The 19,601-nt window shown below is 52.5% G+C and overlaps 1 protein-coding gene across 2 annotated transcripts in view; it reads right to left on the bottom strand.

Moving 5' to 3' along the window:
• Positions 1–19,601, bottom strand: part of PDXDC1 (pyridoxal dependent decarboxylase domain containing 1) — a 164,304-nt gene that overhangs the window by 21,523 nt on the left and 123,180 nt on the right. For both annotated transcript variants that reach the window (XM_075317973.1, XM_075317972.1), the window contains exons 18-19: positions 13,200–13,318; positions 5,718–5,839 (exon numbers count right to left, since the gene is read on the bottom strand). In XM_075317973.1, coding sequence (XP_075174088.1) covers positions 5,718–5,839; positions 13,200–13,318 — 241 coding nt within the window. The remainder of the gene's footprint in view (positions 1–5,717; positions 5,840–13,199; positions 13,319–19,601) is intronic.

The raw sequence follows: 19,601 nt of genomic DNA, 5'->3' as shown, positions 1-19,601 counted from the left end.
GGATACCACCTTAGGGAGAAATTCCGGAACCGGACGCAGAACTACCCTGTCCTGGTGAAGGACCAGGAAGGGAGTTTGTATGAGAGCGTTGCTAGCTCGGAAACTCTCCTAAGAGACGAGACCGTTACTAGAAGGCCACTTCCCGTGAAAAACGGGAAGGGAGACATCCTTCAAAGGCTCGAAAGGCGGCATCTGGAGAGCAATTAGAACCTTGTTCAGATCTCAGGGCTCTAACGGCCGCTTGTACGGAGTGCTGAGAAGACAAACTCCCCGTAGGAACGTGCGTACCTGAGGAAGTCGTCGTTTCTGAAAAAATACAGATAGCGCTGAGACTTGTCCCTAAAGGGAACTGAGCGACAACCCATTTTCCTACCTAGATTGCAGGAAGGAAGGAAACATAGACGATGCAACCGGCCAGGGAGAAACACCCTGCGCCGAGCACCGAGATAAGAACATCTTCCACGTCCTGTGGTCAATTTTGGCGGACGTTGGTATGCTAGCCTGTCTCATGGTGGCAACCACGTCCTGAGGTAATCCTGACGACACTAGGTTCCAGGACTCAATGCCACACTATCCGGTTGAGGGCCGTAGAATTCAAATGGAAGAATGGCCCTTGAGACAGCCAGTCTGATTGGTCTGGTAGTGCCCCCGGTTAGCCTACCGTGAGGCACCACAGAACCGAGTACCACAACATCCTCGGCCAATTTGTAGCGACGAGGATGGCGCGGCCGCAGTCGGTCTTGATCTAGCGCAGTACTCTGGGCAACAATGCCAGAGGTGGCACCTAAGGTAGCTGGAACTGCGACCAATGCTGAACTAAGGCATTTGCCGCCAGAGCTCGATGATTGTGAAACCGTGCCATGAAGCTGGCACATTGTTGTTGTGCCGTGACGCCATTAGATCGACGTCCGGCCTCTGTCAGCGGCGCCAGATCTCCTGAAACCCGTCCGGGTGAGGAGACCATACTCTTTCGGCCACACCTCAGCGACTTAGGAAGTCAGCTTCCTAGTTTCCACACTTGGGATGTGAATTGTGGATATGGTGGATGCCGTGTCTTCCACCCACATCAGAACCTGCCGGACTTCCTGGAAGGCTTGCCGGTTGCGCGTTCTTCCTTGGTGGTTGATGTATGCCACCGCTGTGGAGCTGTCCGACTGAAGTCGGATATGCTTGCTTTCCAGCCGCTGTTGGAAGGATTGTAGGGCAAGATACACTGCTCTGTGTTCAAGAACATTGATCTGAAGAGTGGACTCTTGCTGAGTCCACGTACCCTGAGCGCTGTAGTGGAGAAAAACTGCTCCCCACCCTGATAGACACGCGTCTGTCGTAACTATCGCCCAGGACGGGGAGAGGAAGGACCTTCTTTTTGACCAAGAGGTGAGAAGAAGCCACCACCGTAGAGATTCCTTGGCCGCCTGAGAAAGAACGACGACTCTGTTGAGGGACGTCGACTCCTCGTCCCATTGGCGGAGAATGTCCCATTGTAGTGGACGCAGTAAAACTGCGCGAAAGGAACTGCCTCCATTGCTACCATCTTACGTAGGAAGTGCATGAGGCGTCTCAATGTGTGCGACTGGTTCTTAAAGAAGAGCTTGCAGCCCGTAGTGAATGCTGTTTGTCTAGCGGCAGCTTCACTATCGCTGAGAGAGTAAGAAACTCTATGCCTAGATATGTTATCGATAGGGTCGGGGTCGGATCTGACTTTAAAAAGTTGAGATCCACCCAAAACTCTAGAGAGTCTCCAGCGCAACGTTCGGGCAGTGTTGGCATGTTTCCTAAGAGAGTGCCTTGACAAGTAGATCGTCTAAATACGGGACCACAGAGTGACCCTGAGAGTGCAGGACTGTGACTACTGCTGCCCTGACCTTGGCGAAGACCAGTTGGACTGTCGCTAGCCGGAAGGTAGAGCTACGAACAGAGGGTGTTCGTCTCCTATAACGAAGCGTAGAAACGCTAGTGCTCTGGATCAATCGGCACGTGTGGATAAGCATCCTTGATGCCTAATGATGCTAGGAAATATCCTTGGGACCTTGAGGCGATGACATGGCGGAGGGATTCCATCCGGAACCGCCTGGTGTCCACGAGCTTGCTGAGCATTTTTAGATCCAGAACGGGACGGAACGGCCCGTTGTTATAGGTACCGCAAAGAATTTGGGGTAAAAACCGTGACCTTGTTCCTGAAGAGGAACGGGGGTCATCACTCTTTCTGCCTATAGAGTGCACCCTGTTTGCAGAAGAGCAGCGGCCCGGCCGGGAGGTGGAGAAATTCTGAAGAATCGAGTTGGAGGACGAGAAGTGAGTTCTATCCTGTACCCGTGAGACAGAATGTCTCACACTCAATGGTCATTGACCTATGGCAGCTAAATATCGCCAAGGCGGGAGAGCCTGCTACCGACCGAGGCCGCAAGTCATGAGGAAGCCGCCTTGGAAGCGGGTTTTCAGACTGTCGCTTTTTTGGGCGAGACTGAGCCCGCTAAGAATCTTAGCTCCTCTGATCCTTTTGAGTCCACATTGGACGAGGAAAAATGGGACCTGCCCGAGCCTCGAAAAGGCCGAAAACCCCGACTGCCTCTTGCTCCGTTGGGGTTTGTTGTGTCCGGGCTGAGGAAAGGATGAATCCTTACCCCTGGACTGTTTGATGGTTACATCCAACGCTCACCAAACAGTCGGTCAGCAGAAAAAGGCAACTGGTTAGGCAACCTTTTTTGGAAGCAGAATCTGCCTTCCATTCACTTAACGAGCAGACCAGGCTCTGCTTAAAAACACGGAGTAGCGGAGGCTACCGCCGCGCGGTTCGCAGAGTCCAGGACAACCTGAATCGCGTAAGAAACAAATGCAGACATTTGAGAGGTTAAGGATGCCACCTGCGGCACAGATGTACGTGTAACCGTGTCAATCTGTGTAAGACAAGCTGAAATAGCTTGGAGTGCCCCAAGGGAGAGAATGCCGGAGCCAACGGTGCGCCGACAGCCTCATAGATGGCTTTCGACCAGAGATCCATCTGTCTGTCAGTGGCATCTTTGAGTTTGCAGTTCCATCTCCCACTGCAACTATGGATCTAGCTACAAGCCTGGAGATTGGAGGATGCCGCTCGGGACATTGGGTCCAGTCCTTGACCAAGTCAGGGGACAGGGATAACGTGTATCCTAAGCCGTTTGGAGAAGCGCATATCTGGATAAGCGTGGTGTTCCTGGACTGCCTCTCTGAAGGCAGAGTGGTCCAGAAAAATACGTGAAGCTGACTCCTCCACTGGAGGAGCTGTGAGAAATAACCCACATTCTATAGATGGACGCTATAAGATTATTTACTATGGCGTCACAATCAGGTGTATCCAGATTGAGCGCGGTCTCAGGATCAGAATCCTGAGCCGCTACTTCCGCCTCATTACACAGCGAGTCCTTCTGTTAGGACCCTGATGAAACCGAGGCCGCTCATAGCGAGCCCACTTAGGCTGTCTGGGACTGACGTCCGTGCAGAGCCGTGACTCTGGGATGCGTGTGACATTCCCGGAGCTGTTAGTTATTCACACTGAGGGGGGCCATGGATCAATGATTCAACAGTGCCCATATTGTGAGAGACATGTCCGGACTGCTAGGCTTCTAGTATCATAGCCATAGTCTCAGAAAAACTGTCAGTAAATACTGCAGACACCGTCCTCATCCCCTGGCCATTAGTGCATACAATGGGAGTCTATGTACCTGCCGGCCGTATAGCCGTACATGCTGTACCAGCTGTATAGAAAAACATGTGGTTCTGCACCTTTGTTTTACACAGAGAATATGCTGATAACTCCTCCGTCCAGGAGGGTATATACAACGTGCGACCAAACAGTGCAATGTATATAGTACAAGCATATCTATAAGTGCACTTCTGCACTAGTGGGGTTAGCACCACAGGTGCTGCTTAACGCCTGTTACAGCGATTGTGTGACTATCAGAATGCCAGGGTCTTCCACACTTGTCTCTGTATCGTACAGAAACTGACACTAATGGCTGCCGGTGTCCTTGTAGAGAAGGAAGCCGTGGGCGTGCCTGAGAAAGTGCGGGAATCCGGACTCACAGTGCACACAGTGAGAGGGGTGGAGTATGCAAAACATACTCCAGCTCTCAGCTCTGCTCTATGCAGCGTCACGCCCCTACCCTGACTGTCAGGGCTGTGGGCGGTAACGAAGGGAGCTAGGCCCAGAAGCCGGGGACTCGAGTTAACAGCGCGGCCGCCGTAAAAGCGCGGGCCGCGCTGAAGTCCCCGGCGCACCACAAGTGCCAGCCGCGCCGCAGTTCCAGCGGCCGGCGCGACCGATTCATAGAAGTGGCCAGCGTCCCGCCCCTCTCCTGACTGGCAGGTCTGGGGGCGGGAACGAACGGAAGCAGGCCGCAAAAGCCGGGGACTCTAGTTATCAGCGCGGCCGCCGTAAAAGCGCGGGCCGCGCTGAAGTCCCCGGCACACCACAAGTGCCAGCCGCGCCGCTGCCAGCGGCCGGCGCGACCGATTCCTGGAAGTGGCCAGCGTCCCGCCCCTCTCCTGACTGGCAGGTCTGGGGGCGGGAACGAACGGAAGCAGGCCGCAAAAGCCGGGGACTCTAGTTATCAGCGCGGCCGCCGTAAAAGCGCAGGCCGCGCTGAAGTCCCCGGCGCACTACAAGTGCCAGCCGCGCCGCAGTCCCAGCGGCCGGCGCGACCAATTCCCATAAGTGAGCCTGCTTCAGCAAAGCTGAATGAGGCCATGGCACAGGCGCCGCAGCGCTGATGTCCCCCGGCGCACTACAACACCCAGCATGCTGCGGTGTGAGCGCCAAATGCACGGGGACACAGAGTACCTTGAGGAAGCAGGGCCATGTCCCTGATGTACTCCGCTCCATCCAGCATCTTCTCCAGGGGCTGTAGATGGAGCACGGTCTCAGTGCCTGGAGACCGGTAAATCCCACTTCACCCAGAGCCCTGTAAAAAGGGATGGGGAAGGAATCAGCATGTGGGCTCCTGCCGCCGTACCCGCAATGGGTACCTCAACCTTACAAACACCTCCGACATACAGTGGGGTGAGAAGGGAGCATGCTGGGGACACTATATGTGTCCTCTTTTCTTCCATCCGACATAGTCAGCAGCTGCTGCTGACTAAAAAGTGGAGCTATGCGTGGATGTGTTGCCTCCTTCGCACAAAGCACAAAACTGGTGAGCCAGTGATCCCACTGGGGGTGTATAGCCAGAAGGGGAGGGGCCTTACACTTTTAAGTGTAATACTTTGTGTGGCCTCCAGAGGCAATAGCTATACACCCAATTGTCTGGGTCTCCCAATGGAGCGACAAAGAAAACACCACTATAAGATTTGTGTTCTAGTCCCTCTGTCTTTATTCTTCAAAATGAAGATATAGAAAGCAGCAGGAATGTGCAAAATTATTATTACTTTGAAAATGGTGGGAAAAAAAAAAAAACACATGAAAGACGCACCAACAATCCTGAGGAAAAAAAAATTATCTCTGCACAGGAGAATGACTTTAATGAGACTACAGTGGTACAATATGTCATTACTTTAGACTATCCCTTTAAAGGCATGGCTCGACTGCTGTAATTTGAGGCATGTCACCAAATCATTTCTTTCTGATCAGACCCTTCACATCTGCAATCTTTCATGTAAGATAGGAAATCAGACCATGTCTTCTGCCAAGTCTAACATTATATGGTTGCAGAAATTGTATAGAATAAGTGTATAAATGTTTATACCTTTGAGTTTTCTTCAATCTCTCGGCCCATGACAGCAATGGTTTCTACCAGCTCGGAGACATCCAAGTCTTCTGTCGCCATTCCAATATAGATACAGTTTTTCTCAGCCCCAAACTCAGGACCTGAAACCAAAAGGAGACTAAAGTTTTACATTACATTAAAGCCTGATGTTCACTAAAGGTTTCCAGAAGAAATTCAGTCTTTGAGTTACAAGGGAGTTTTATGGTGCTGAGTATATATACAATTATTAGTAGCTCTCAAAATGACCTGATGGTGCCTTGTATGTGAACTCACCGGTCCCATATGCAGCTTTACAGAGAATGTATTAGGTTATGAAAGTTGAGCCCCTTCACTACCTTGGTACGTCCTAGGTTGTGTCCCTCTCTTTGATACGGGCTTAAATGCCGAGCCTGTATCTTTCCCTGCACATGTTGGCTGATCTGATCAGCCAAGATGTGCCTTTAACAGATGCGGATCCAGCCGCGGCCCTTAACCAGATAAATTCCACTATAAATCTCTGACAGCGGAATGTAACATGCATCGTCATTCCCGCTCCTATGATGGGATCACAGGGCACCAATGGGTTGTTATGATGACAGGTGATCCGCACTCCACCCTAGTAATTTTCAGTGTACATGGAAGGGTAATATAGGATCAAAAGAAAAAGAACCCGGCACTTGAACGAAGGGAATTTTGTTTACTTACCGTAAATTCCTTTTCTTCTAGCTCCTATTGGGAGACCCAGACAATTGGGTGTATAGCTTCTGCCTCCGGAGGCCACACAAAGTATTACACTTTAAAAAGTGTAACCCCTCCCCTCTGCCTATACACCCTCCCGTGCATCACGGGCTCCTCAGTTTTGGTGCAAAAGCAGGAAGGAGGAAACTTATAAATTGGTCTAAGGTAAATTCAATCCGAAGGATGTTCGGAGAACTGAAACCATGAACCAAAAGAACAATTCAACATGAACAACATGTGTACACAAAAGAACAACAGCCCGAAGGGAACAGGGGCGGGTGCTGGGTCTCCCAATAGGAGCTAGAAGAAAAGGAATTTACGGTAAGTAAACAAAAAATTCCCTTCTTCTTTGTCGCTCCATTGGGAGACCCAGACAATTGGGACGTCCAAAAGCAGTCCCTGGGTGGGTAAAAGAATTCCTCGATAAAAAGAGCCGAAAACGACCCCCTCTTACAGGTGGGCAACCGCCGCCTGAAGGACTCGCCTACCTAGACTGGCGTCTGCCGAAGCATAGGCATGCACCTGATAGTGTTTCGTGAAAGTGTGCAGACTAGACCAGGTAGCTGCCTGACACACCTGCTGAGCCGTAGCCCGGTGCCGCAGTGCCCAGGACGCACCCAAGGCTCTGGTAGAATGGGCTTTCAACCCTGAAGGAAGTGGAAGCCCAGAAGAACGGTAGGCTTTGAGAATCGGTTCCTTGATCCACCGAGCCAAGGTTGACTTGGAAGCCTGCGAACCTTTACGCTGGCCAGCGACAAGGACAAAGAGGGCATCTGAACGGCGCAGGGGCGCTGTGCGAGACACGTAGAGCTGGAGTGCTCTCACTAAATCTAATGAGTGCAAATCCTTTTCACATTAGTGAACTGGATGAGGGTAAAATAAAGGTAAGGAGATATCCTGATTGAGATGAAAAGGGGATACCACCTTAGGGAGAAATTCCGGGACCGGACGTAGAACCACCTTATCCTGGTGAAAAACCAGGAAGGGGGCTTTGCATGACAGCGCTGCCAGCTCCGACACTCTACGGAGCGATGTAACTGCCACTAGAAATGTCACCTTTTGCGAAAGACGTGATAAAGAGACCTCCCGCAGCGGCTCGAAAGGTGGCTTCTGAAGAGCCGTTAGCACCCTATTGAGGTCCCAGGGTTCCAGCGGACGCTTGTAAGGTGGGACTATGTGGCAAACTCCCTGCAGGAATGTGCGGACCTGCGGAAGCCTAGCTAGACGCTTTTGAAAAAATACGGAAAGCGCCGATACTTGTCCCTTGAGAGAGCCGAGAGACAAACCCTTGTCCATTCCGGATTGAAGGAATGAAAGAAAAGTGGGTAAGGCAAAGGGCCAGGGAGTAAAACCCTTGTCAGAGCACCAGGATAGAAAGATCCTCCAAGACCTGTGATAGATTTTGGCGGACGTTGGTTTCCTGGCCTGTCTCATAGTGGCAATGACATCTTGAGATAACCCTGAGGACGCTAGGAGCCAGGACTCAATGGCCACACAGTCAGGTTGAGGGCCGCAGAATTCAGATGGAAAAACGGCCCTTGAGACAGCAAGTCTGGGCGGTCTGGGAGCGCCCACGGTTGACCCACCGTGAGATGCCACAGATCCGGGTACCACGACCGCCTCGGCCAGTCTGGAGCGACGAGAATGGCGCGATGACAGTCGGACCTGATTTTGCGCAACACTCTGGGGAGCATCGCCAGAGGAGGAAACACATAGGGAAGTCGAAACTGCGACCAATCCTGAACTAATGCGTCCGCTGCCAGAGCTCTGTGATCTTGAGACCGGGCCATGAATGCCGGGACTTTGTTGTTGTGCCGTGATGCCATGAGATCGACGTCCGGCGTCCCCCAGCGGCGACAGATCTCTCGAAACACGTCTGGGTGAAGAGACCATTCCCCCGCGTCCATGCCCTGTCGGCTGAGAAAATCTGCTTCCCAGTTTTCTACGCCCGGGATGTACACTGCGGAGATCGTGGAGGCTGTGGCTTCCACCCACTGCAGAATTCGTCGGACTTCCTGGAAGGCTTGACGACTGCGAGTGCCGCCTTGGTGGTTGATGTAAGCGACGGCCGTGGCGTTGTCCGACTGGATTCGGATCTGCCTGCCCTCCAGCCACCGATGAAAGGCCAATAGGGCTAGATACACTGCCCTTATCTCCAGAATATTGATCTGAAGGGATGACTCTGTCGGAGTCCAGGTTCCCTGAGCCCTGTGGTGGAGAAAAACCGCCCCCCACCCTGACAGGCTCGCGTCCGTCGTGACCACAGCCCAGGTGGGGGGTAGGAAGGATTTCCCCTGCGACAGAGAGTTGGGAAGGAGCCACCACTGAAGTGACGTCTTGGTTGCAAGGGAAAGAGAGACGTTCCTGTCGAGTGAAGTCGACCTCTTGTCCCATTTTCGGAGAATTTACCACTGGAGTGGCCGCAGATGGAATTGCGCGAACGGCACTGCCTCCATCGCTGCCACCATCTTCCCCAGGAAGTGCATGAGGCGCCTCAAGGGGTGTGACTGACCCCGAAGAAGAGATTGCACCCCTGCCTGCAGAGAAAGCTGTTTGTCCCGCGGTAGCATGACTACCGCTGACTGAGTATGAAACTCCATCCCGAGGTACGTCAGTGATTGGGTCGGTGTCAACTTGGATTTTGGGAAGTTGATTATCCAACCGAACTGCTGGAGAGTCGCCAGAGCGACGGAAAGGCTGTTTTGACACGCCAACTGAGAGGGTGCCCTGACCAGAAGATCGTCTAAGTAGGGAATCACCGAGTGGCCCTGAGAGTGTAGGACCGCCACAACAGATGCCATGACCTTGGTGAACACCCGTGGGGCTGTCGCCAGGCCGAAAGGCAATGCCACGAACTGAAGGTGTTCGTCCCTGATGGCGAAGCGCAAAAAGCGTTGATGTTCGGGTGCGATCGGCACATGGAGATAAGCATCCTTGATGTCGATCGATGCTAGGAAGTCTCCTTGTGACATTGAAGCGATGACAGAGCGGAGAGATTCCATCCGAAACCGTCTGGTGCTCACATGTCTGTTGAGTAGTTTGAGGTCCAGAACGGGACGGAACGAGCCGTCCTTCTTTGGCACCACAAACAAGTTGGAGTAAAAGCTGCGACCATGTTCCTGGGGGGGAACAGGGATCACAACTCCTTCTGTTTTCAGAGCGTTGACCGCCTGAAAAAGTGCATCGGCTCGCTCGGGGGGCGGAGATGTTCTGAAGAAACGAGTCGGAGGACGAGAGTTGAACTCGATCCTGTAACCGTGAGACAGAATGTCTCTCACCCATCGGTCTTGAACATGTGGCCACCAGGCGTCGCAAAAGCGGGAGAGCCTGCCACCGACCGAGGATGCGGTTCGGGGATGCAGAGAGTCATGAGGAGGCCGCCTTGGAAGCAGTGCCTCCTGCGGCCTTTTGGGGGCGTGACTTAGCCCGCCACGCATAGGAGTTCCTCTGGCCTTTCTCCGGCCTGCTGGACGAAGAGGATTGGGGCTTGGCGGAGGGACGAAAGGACCGAAACCTCGATTGTATCTGTCGTTGCTGAGGTCTCTTTGGCTTAGACTGGGGCAAGGAGGAGTCCTTTCCCTTAGATTCCTTAATAATCTCATCCAATCGTTCGCCAAACAATCGGTCGCCAGCAAACGGCAAACCGGTTAAGAACCTCTTGGAAGCCGAGTCTGCCTTCCATTCGCGCAGCCACATGGCCCTGCGGACTGCCACAGAGTTAGCGGATGCCACCGCTGTACGGCTAGCAGAGTCTTAAACTGCGTTCATGGCGTAGAAAGAAAAAACTGACGCCTGGGAAGTCAAAGACGTAACCTGCGGAGCAGAATTACGTGTAACCGCATTAATCTCAGCCAGACAAGCTGAGATAGCTTGTAGTGCCCACACGGCTGCAAAGGCCGGGGCAAAAGACGCGCCCGTGGCTTCATAGATGGATTTCATCAGGAGCTCTATCTGCCTGTCAGTGGCATCCTTTAGCGATGATCCATCTGCAACCGATACCACAGATCTAGCCGCCAATCTAGAGACTGGGGGATCCACCTTGGGACATTGAGCCCAACCCTTGACAACGTCAGAAGGGAAGGGGTAACGTGTGTCAGTAAGACGCTTAGTAAAGCGCTTGTCCGGAACCGCTCTGGGCTTCTGGACAGCATCTCTGAAGTTAGAGTGATCGAAAAACGCACTCCGTGTACGTTTAGGGAACCGAAACTGGTGTTTCTCCTGCTGAGAAGTCGACTCCTCTACAGGTGGCGGTGGGGGAGAGATATCTAACACCTGGTTGATGGACGAGATAAGATCATTTACTATGGCGTCCCCGTCAGGTGTATCAAGATTGAGGGGAACGTCAGTGTCAGAGCCCTGAGCTGCGACGTCCGCCTCGTCCTCCAGAGAGTCCTCACGCTGGGAACCTGAGCAGCGTGAAGAAGTCGGGGAAGAGTCCCAGCGTGCCCGCTTAGCCGGTCTGGGACTGTGGTCCGGGCCGGAGTCCTCCACATGAGACCTAGGGCCCCCCCTGGGAACGTGCTGCGGCACGGGCAGAGAGGGGCCTGGGGGTGAAGATCCAACAGGGCCCAGGGCCTGTGTAGGGACCGGTCTGGACTGCAAAGCTTCAAGCAGCTTGGCAGACCATTTGTCCATAGACTGAGCCATGGAATGTGAGAGTGACTCAGAGAGTTTTTCAGCAAAAACTGCAAACTCTGTCCCTGCCGCCTGGACAGGGGGAGCAAGGGGTTCTACCTGAGCCGAGGGGCCCACTAGTGACCGAGGCTCTGGATGTGGAAGCAAAACAGGGGTTGAGCATTGCTCACAGTGAGGGTAGGTGGAACCTGCAGGTAACTTAGCCGCACAAGAGGTACAGGTCGCAAAATAACCCTGTGTCTTGGCCCCCTTGCTCCTTGTGGACGACATGCTGTTGTCTCCTAGGAGAGTGATCACTGAGGGTATATGGGGAGGGTATACAGCCCGACCGAACAGAAATATATAAATATATATAGTATCTATTCCGGCACCCTAAGGGGACCAGCACCAGGTGACCGGTGTGGCTTACCGACCGCTAAAAAGCGGAGTGTGTGTCCTCCAGATTCCCTGCCTTAGGTCTCCCAGCGTTGCAGAGCTCTTTCCAGGAAATCTTCCACAGGCAGAATGCCAAAGAAATGGCTGCCGGAGCTCTCAGGGGAGGAGAGAAGCCGGGGGCGGCGTTAGAAAAGTGCGGGAATCTGGAGTCCCCACAGTGATCAGTGAGGAGGAGAGGAACATACAGGATGCCCTGGCCCACACAGCCGACGTCAGGTCGGCAGTCCCGCCCTTATCCCTGATAGACAGGCCCGGGGACGGGAGTTTTGCTACTAGGCCGCAATTGAAGCCGGGGACTAAATTTAATACCGCGGCCGACAAACAGGCGCGGTCGGCGCGGAAGTCCGCCGGCCGTCACAAATAAGCAGCTGCTGCAGCGTCCGGGATGTAGGCGCTCCATGCGCATCCCCCATGGGGGTACAGAGTACCTTAGTGATGCAGGGCCCGGTCCCTGAGGATAAACAAACTCCTGTCCGACAGATTCCCCCAGGGGCTGCGGAGGGAGCACGGTCCCAGTGACTGGATGACCGCTCAGGATCCCACTTCTCCCAGAGCCGCTAAGGGATGGTGAAGGAGACGGCATGAGGCTCCTGCCTTTGTACCCACAATGGGTACCTCAACCTTAACAGCACCGCCGACAAAGTGGGGTGAGAAGGGAACATGCCGGGGGCCCCGTGGGGGCCCACTTTTCTTCCAACCGATATAACTAAAATGAGAAGATGAGTGGATGTGTGCCTCCTTCCACACAAAGCATAAAACTGAGGAGCCCGTGATGCACGGGAGGGTGTATAGGCAGAGGGGAGGGGTTACACTTTTTAAAGTGTAATACTTTGTGTGGCCTCCGGAGGCAGAAGCTATACACCCAATTGTCTGGGTCTCCCAATGGAGCGACAAAGAAATATACTGTACATGTTCAATACAATCCTTTTTATTCACCTCTGAATGTTTCAGCTTTTTATTTTTAAAAAAAAAAAAAAAAAATAAGTCCCCAATTCAATACAGCTCTTACACCCAAAAAGTGTTGTAAAAGCTATGAAAAGAAAAAAAATGCAAAATTTTAGTGCAACAAGGAGAAACGCCAAAATGTAGCTCCTTTTCGTGTTTTTCTTGAGTTTCTCCCAGCTCTGCTAAAATGGGTGGAGCGTGGTGCTACGGCTTGTCTAATTCATGCCTAGCTTTGGTGTTTCCTACCCCGGAAATCTCACTCCAGTAACTGACTGGAGTAAGTTTTATGGCAAAGTGCACGTCATTTGTACAATGCGCCGGCGTCATTAAGATGCGTGCGCGTCTTAATGATTTAGAAGCGTCTGAATCCACCACGCCCTCTCATCAAGGCAAGCGAGAAAATTGCCATTTTTGTTGTATCGGTGCCAAAGTCTCTCTTCTCACATTTATATTGACTATTGTCCATAGCGGACCAATGACAACCAAAGGGAATCATATTTTGCCTATTTTTTTTTTTTTATTGGCTAACTCAAAAAACGCCACAAACGCATTACTGGCATTTTCTTATATTTGGATAGACAGAAAATCTTGTAATGATGTATGGCGGTATTTAATTGCTTACAAGGCAGAGACGAAAAACTATGGGTTAACCTAAAGGGAAAAATTAATGGCATGCTATTTTAGGAAAGCCAACACACTGGTTTCTGAACAAAGACGTATAATCAATACCGGAAGAGAAGGAGAGATCAGACTCCAATTCATTTAGCTTCTTAAGCAGCGACACATTAATCTTTTCCAGTTCGGCCTCTCGCTTGCTGACATCCAGTTCCTCACTTACATGTTCATACCTTGGAAGTGGGGGGGAAAAAAAAAAAGACGTGAACATTAAAACGGAACAAAAAACTAATCCGGCTACAATGAACGGGATACAGGTCCAATTTATTTTCAGTAGTATCATGCTCAAACGGTAAATCATTTTGCTGACAGTATTGGCTCAGAAATAGGTTAGCTGTGGTTGCTGGATGCAATATGCTTGCTATTTAAAGGGGCTGTCCACTTGAAAAATATTTTTCATTATATACTAATATACTTAACATACTAGTATTACTAACAGTAATGGGTGAATAGTAACTATTTGTAACGAATTCCAAAGTACTATTCCGGTATTCATCATCAATAATGAACCTAATGGAAGTCAATGGGAAACCCGAGCATTTTTCTTGCCGTGCTGAATACTGGAATAGTACTCAGAATTCGGTAAGCATTATCCGAACATAAATAGTTACTATTCACCTATCACTAATTGCTAAAGCTCCGCTGATGAACAGGGGGGCTGATTTATTATTGAAATGAGTCAGTCAGCCAGCCCCCTTCACACAGCACTGATTAAGTAAAATTCACCTGGGGAATGAATCTGTCAGTATCTGGAATCGATTTTGAAACTAGGACATCGGTGGGGCATCGATGATACATAAATATTAGTAAGAATTTATACAGAACAACCCCTTTAATAAAGGGTAAGGCAGGAAACTAAGCCGATTGATCACTGACCTGCAAACAAAGGAGGGGGTGTTGTGTCACAGGAGGGCGGAGGGTGGGCTATACTATCCCTCCTCAGGGGTGTCACGGTGGCGGGCGCCATTAATCTGTCGGTGTGCTGCGGGGGTGTCACTGCAGTGAAGCGACTCAAGAGGGTCACAGGACGGGGTGTCGCTGTAGTGGCGAGCGCCTGATCTGACTGCGGGCTCCATTGAAGAGTCTGCGGTTGATGCAATGGACTTCAAGAAAATGGCCGCAGAGGGGACACATGCGCAGAAAGGCCTCAGAGGCCATTTTCTTGAAGTTCATTGCGTCAATCTGTGCATGCGCCACCTCTGCACCAATTTATTTATTTTTTTGTTTACGTTTATCACGGCAACCACAGGCGATTCAATAGAGCCCGCAGTCAGAAAAGATGCCCGCCACCGCGACACTGCAGTGACATGCTCAGTATCGCCGACCCTGCCTCCTATCACCCCGCTCCACCATTGCCCAAGTAAGCCATATCTCCATTGTAAGATGCACCCCTATTTTACTCATTGAGGGAAAAAAGTGTATCTTACAATCCGGAAAAAAGGGAATTTTGTTTACTTACCGTAAATTCCTTTTCTTCTAGCTCCTATTGGGAGACCCAGACAATTGGGTGTATAGCTTCTGCCTCTGGAGGCCACACAAAGTATTACACTTTTAAAAAAGTGTAACCACTCCCCTCTGCCTATACACCCTCCCGTGGATCACGGGCTCCTCAGTTTTGGTGCAAAAGCAGGAAGGAGAAAACGTATAAATTGGTCTAGGGTAAATTCAATCCGAAGGATGTTCGGAGAACTGAAGACCATGAACCAAAAGAACAATTCAACATCAACAACATGTGTACACAAAAGAACAACCAGCCCGAAGGGCACAGGGATGGGTGCTGGGTCTCCCAATAGGAGCTAGTAGAAAAGGAATTTACGGTAAGTAAACAAAATTCCCTTTTTCTTTGTCGCTCCATTGGGAGACCCAGACAATTGGGACGTCCAAGAGCAGTCCCTGGGTGGGTAAAAACAATACCTCAATAGAAAGAGCCGAAAACGGCCCCCTCTTACAGGTGGGCAACCGCCGCCTGGAGGACTCGCCTACCTAGACTGGCGTCTGCCGAAGCATAGGTATGCACTTGATAGTGCTTCGTGAAAGTGTGCAGACTAGACCACGTAGCTGCCTGACACACCTGCTGAGCCGTCGCCCGATGCCGCAATGCCCAGGACGCACCTACTGCTCTGGTAGAATGGGCTTTCAACCCTGAAGGGAGCGGAAGCCCAGAAGTACGGTAGGCCTCGAGAATCGGTTCCTTGATCCACAGAGCCAAGGTTGACTTGGAGGCCTGAGAGCCCTTGCGCTGGCCAGCGACAAGGACAAAGAGCGCGTCTGAACGGTGCAGGGGCGCCGTGCGAGACACGTAGAGCTGGAGTGCTCTCACTAGATCCAAAGAGTGCAAATCCTTTTCACACTGGTGAATTGGATTAGGGCAAAAGGAAGGCAAGGAGATATCCTGATTTAGATGAAAAGGGGATACCACCTTAGGGAGAAATTCCGGGACAGGACACAGAACCACCTTATCCTGGTGAAAAACCTGGAAGGGAGCTTTGCATGACAGCGCTGCAAGCTCAGACACTCTCCGAAGTGATGTGACTGCCACCAGGAAGGCCACCTTCTGAGAAAGACGGGAGAGAGAGACATCCCGCAGCGGCTCAAAAGGCGGCTTTTGAAGAGCCGTCAGGACCCTGTTAAGATCCCAAGGTTCCAACGGACGTTTGTAAGGTGGAACCATGTGGCAAACCCCCTGCAGGAACGTGCGGACCTGCGGAAGCCTGGCTAGACGCTTTTGAAAAAACACGGAGAGCGCCGAAACTTGGCCCTTGAGAGAGCCGAGGGACAAACCCTTGTCCATTCCAGATTGTAGAAATGAAAGGAATGTGGGTAAGGCAAAAGGCCATGGAGGAAAACCGTTATCAGAGCACCAGGATAAGATGATTTGCCAAGACCTGTAATAGATCTTGGCGGACGTTGGCTTCCTGGCTTGTCTCATGGTGGCAATGACATCCTGAGATAACCCTGAAGACGCTAGGAGCCAGGACTCAATGGCCACACAGTCAGGTTGAGGGCCACAGAATTCAGATGGAAAAACGGGCCTTGTGACAGCAAGTCTGGGCGGTCTGGAAGTGCCCACGGTTGACCCACCGCAAGATGCCACAGATCCGGATACCACGACCGCCTCGGCCAGTCTGGAGCGACGAGAATGGCGCGACCGCATTCGTACCGGATCTTGCGTAGTACCCTGGGCAGCATCGCCAGAGGGGGAAACACGTATGGCAGTCGAAACTGCGACCAATCCTGGACCAAAGCGTCCGCTGCCAGAGCTCTGTGATCCTGAGACCGAGCCATGAAGGCCGGGACCTTGTTGTTGTGTCGTGACGCCATGAGGTCGACGTCCGGCGTTCCCCAGCGGCGACAGATCTCTCGAAACATGTCTGGGTGAAGAGACCATTCCCCCGCGTCCATGCCCTGACGACTGAGGAAATCTGCTTCCCAGTTTTCTACACCCGGGATGTGAACTGCGGAGATGGTGGAGCCTGTGACTTCCACCCACTGCAGAATTCGTCGGACTTCCTGGAAGGCTTGACGACTGCGAGTGCCGCCTTGGTGGTTGATGTACGCGACGGCAGTGGTGTTGTCCGACTGTATTCGGATCTGCCTGCCCTCCAGCCACCGATGGAAAGCCAATAGGGCCCTTATACTGCCCTTATCTCCAGGATATTGATCTGAAGGGACGATTCTATTGGATTCCAGGTTCCTTGAGCCCTGTGGTGGAGAAAAACCGCTCCCCAACCTGACAGGCTCGCGTCCGTGGTGACCACGGCCCAGGTTGGAGGTAGGAAGGATTTTCCCCGAGACAGAGATGTGGGTAGGAGCCACCACTGAAGTGATGTTTTGGTTGCAAGGGAAAGAGATGTTCTTGTCGAGGGAAGCCGAACTCTTGTCCCATTTGCGAAGAATGTCCCATTGGAGTGGCCGTAGATGGAATTGCGCGAACGGCACTGCTTCCATAGCTGCAACCATCTTCCCCAGGAAGTGCATGAGGCGCCTTAAGGGGTGTGACTGACTCCGAAGAAGTGATTGCACCCCCGCTTGCAGAGAAAGCTGTTTGTCCCGCGGTAGCTTGACTAACGCTGGCTGGGTATGAAACTCCATCCCGAGGTAAGTCAGTGATTGGGTCGGCGTCAACTTGGATTTCGGGAAATTGATGATCCACCCGAACTGCTGGAGAGTCTCCAGAGTGACGGAAAGACTTCGTTGACACGCCACCCGAGAAGGAGCCCTGACTAGGAGATCGTCCAAGTAGGGGATCACCGAGTGGCCCTGAGAGTGCAGGACCGCCACGACGGATGCCATGACTTTGGTGAAAACCCGTGGGGCTGTCGCCAGGCCGAAGGGCAATGCGACGAACTGGAGGTGTTCGTCCCCGATGGCGAAACGCAGGAAACGTTGATGTTCGGGTGCGATCGGCACATGGAGATAAGCATCCTTGATGTCGATCGATGCTAGGAAGTCTCCTTGTGACATCGAGGCGATGACCGAGCGGAGCGATTCCATCCGAAATAGTCTGGTTCTCACATGTCTGTTGAGCAGCTTGAGGTCCAGAACGGGACGGAATGACCCGTCCTTTTTTGGCACCACGAACAAGTTGGAGTAAAAACTGCGACCACGTTCCTGAAGAGGAACGGGAATCACAACTCCATCTATCTTTAGAGCGTCCACTGCCTGAAAAAGTGCGTCGGCCTGTGCGGGGGGTGGGGATGTTTTTAAGAAACGAGCCGTAGGTCGAGAGCTGAACTCTATTCTGTAACCATGAGACAGAATGTCTCTCACCCATCGGTCTTGAACGTGTGGCCACCAGGCGTCGCCAAAGCGGGAGAGCCTGCCACCGACCGAGGATGTGGCTAGATGAGGCCGAGAGTCATGAGGAGGCCGTCTTGGAGGCAGTGCCTCCTGCGGCCTTTTGGGGGCGTGACTTGGACCGCCACGCATAGGAGTTCCTCTGGCCTTTCTCCGGCCGGTTGGACGAAGAGGATTGGGACTTGGCGGAGGGACGAAAGGACCGAAACCTCGATTGGATTTTTCTCTGCTGAGGTCTCTTAGGTTTGGACTGGGGTAAGGAGGAGTCCTTTCCCGAGGATTCCTTAATAATCTCATCCAACCGTTCGCCAAACAAACGGTCGCCAGAAAAAGGCAAACCAGTTAAGAACCTTTTGGAAGCAGAGTCTGCTTTCCATTCGCGCAGCCACATGGCCCTGCGGACTGCCACGGAGTTAGCGGATGCTACAGCCGTACGGCTAGCGGAGTCCAGGACGGCGTTCATGGCGTAGGACGAAAATGCTGATGCCTGAGAGGTCAAGGAAGAAACATGTGGAGCAGAATTCCGCGTGACGGCATTAATCTCAGTCAGACATGCCGAGATTGCTTGGAGAGCCCACACGGCCGCAAAGGCCGGGGCGAAAGACGCGCCCGTGGCCTCATAAATAGACTTCACCAAGAGCTCTGTCTGTCTGTCAGTGGCATCCTTCAGGGATGAGCCATCGGCAACAGACACAACGGACCTAGCAGCCAATCTAGAGACTGGAGGATCCACCTTGGGAGAATGTGCCCAGCCTTTAACGACTTCAGGTGGAAAGGGATAACGCGTGTCAGTGAGCCGCTTAGCAAAGCGCTTGTCCGGAACCGCTCTGGGCTTCTGGACAGCGTCCCTGAAGTTAGAGTGATCAAAAAACATATTGCGCGTACGTTTGGGGAATCGAAATTGGTGTTTCTCCTGCTGAGAAGCCGACTCCTCTGCAGGAGGCGGCGGTGGTGAGAGATCCAACACCTGGTTGATGGACGAGATAAGATCATTTACTGAGGCGTCCCCCTCAGGGGTATCAAGGTTAAGGGCGAAGTCAGGGTCAGAGCCCTGAGCTCCCACGTCCGCCTCGTCGTCCTGAGAGTCCTCAAGCTGGGATCCAGAGCAGCGTGAGGAGGCCGGGGAAGAGTCCCAGCAAGGCCGCTTAGCCGGTCTGGGGCTGCGGTCCGGGCAGGAGTCCTCCGCCTGGGGCCTAGGGGCTATCCTAGGAGCGCGCTGCGGCGCGGACCGAGAAGGGCCTGGAGGAGACAGACTAACAGGGGCCGGGGCCTGTGAAGGGCCCGGTCTGGACTGCAAAGCCTCAAGGAGCTTAGATGACCATTTGTCCATAGACTGTGCAATGGACTGAGAAAGTGACAGAGAGTTTCTCAGCGAAAGAGGCCAACGACGGTGACTCTGTCCCTGCAGCCTGTTCAGTGGGAGCAGGGGAATCTACATGAGCCGAGGGGCCCACAAGTGCCCTAGGCTCCGGCTGAGCAAGCGTGGCAGGAGTCGAGCATTGATCACAGTGAGGGTAGGTGGATCCCGCAGGCAACATAGCCCCACAAGAGGTACAGGCCGCGAAAAAAATCTGTGCCTTAGTAGCTTTGCTCCTTGTGGACGACATGCTGTTGTCTCGTAGGAGAGTGACCACTGAGTGTATATAGGAAAAGGGTATA

This window comes from Anomaloglossus baeobatrachus, chromosome 7 (assembly GCF_048569485.1).
Source record: "Anomaloglossus baeobatrachus isolate aAnoBae1 chromosome 7, aAnoBae1.hap1, whole genome shotgun sequence".
NCBI lineage: Eukaryota > Metazoa > Chordata > Amphibia > Anura > Aromobatidae > Anomaloglossus > Anomaloglossus baeobatrachus.
Note: the sequence above shows the minus strand (reverse complement) of the source record. Positions and strands in the feature narration are given on the sequence as shown.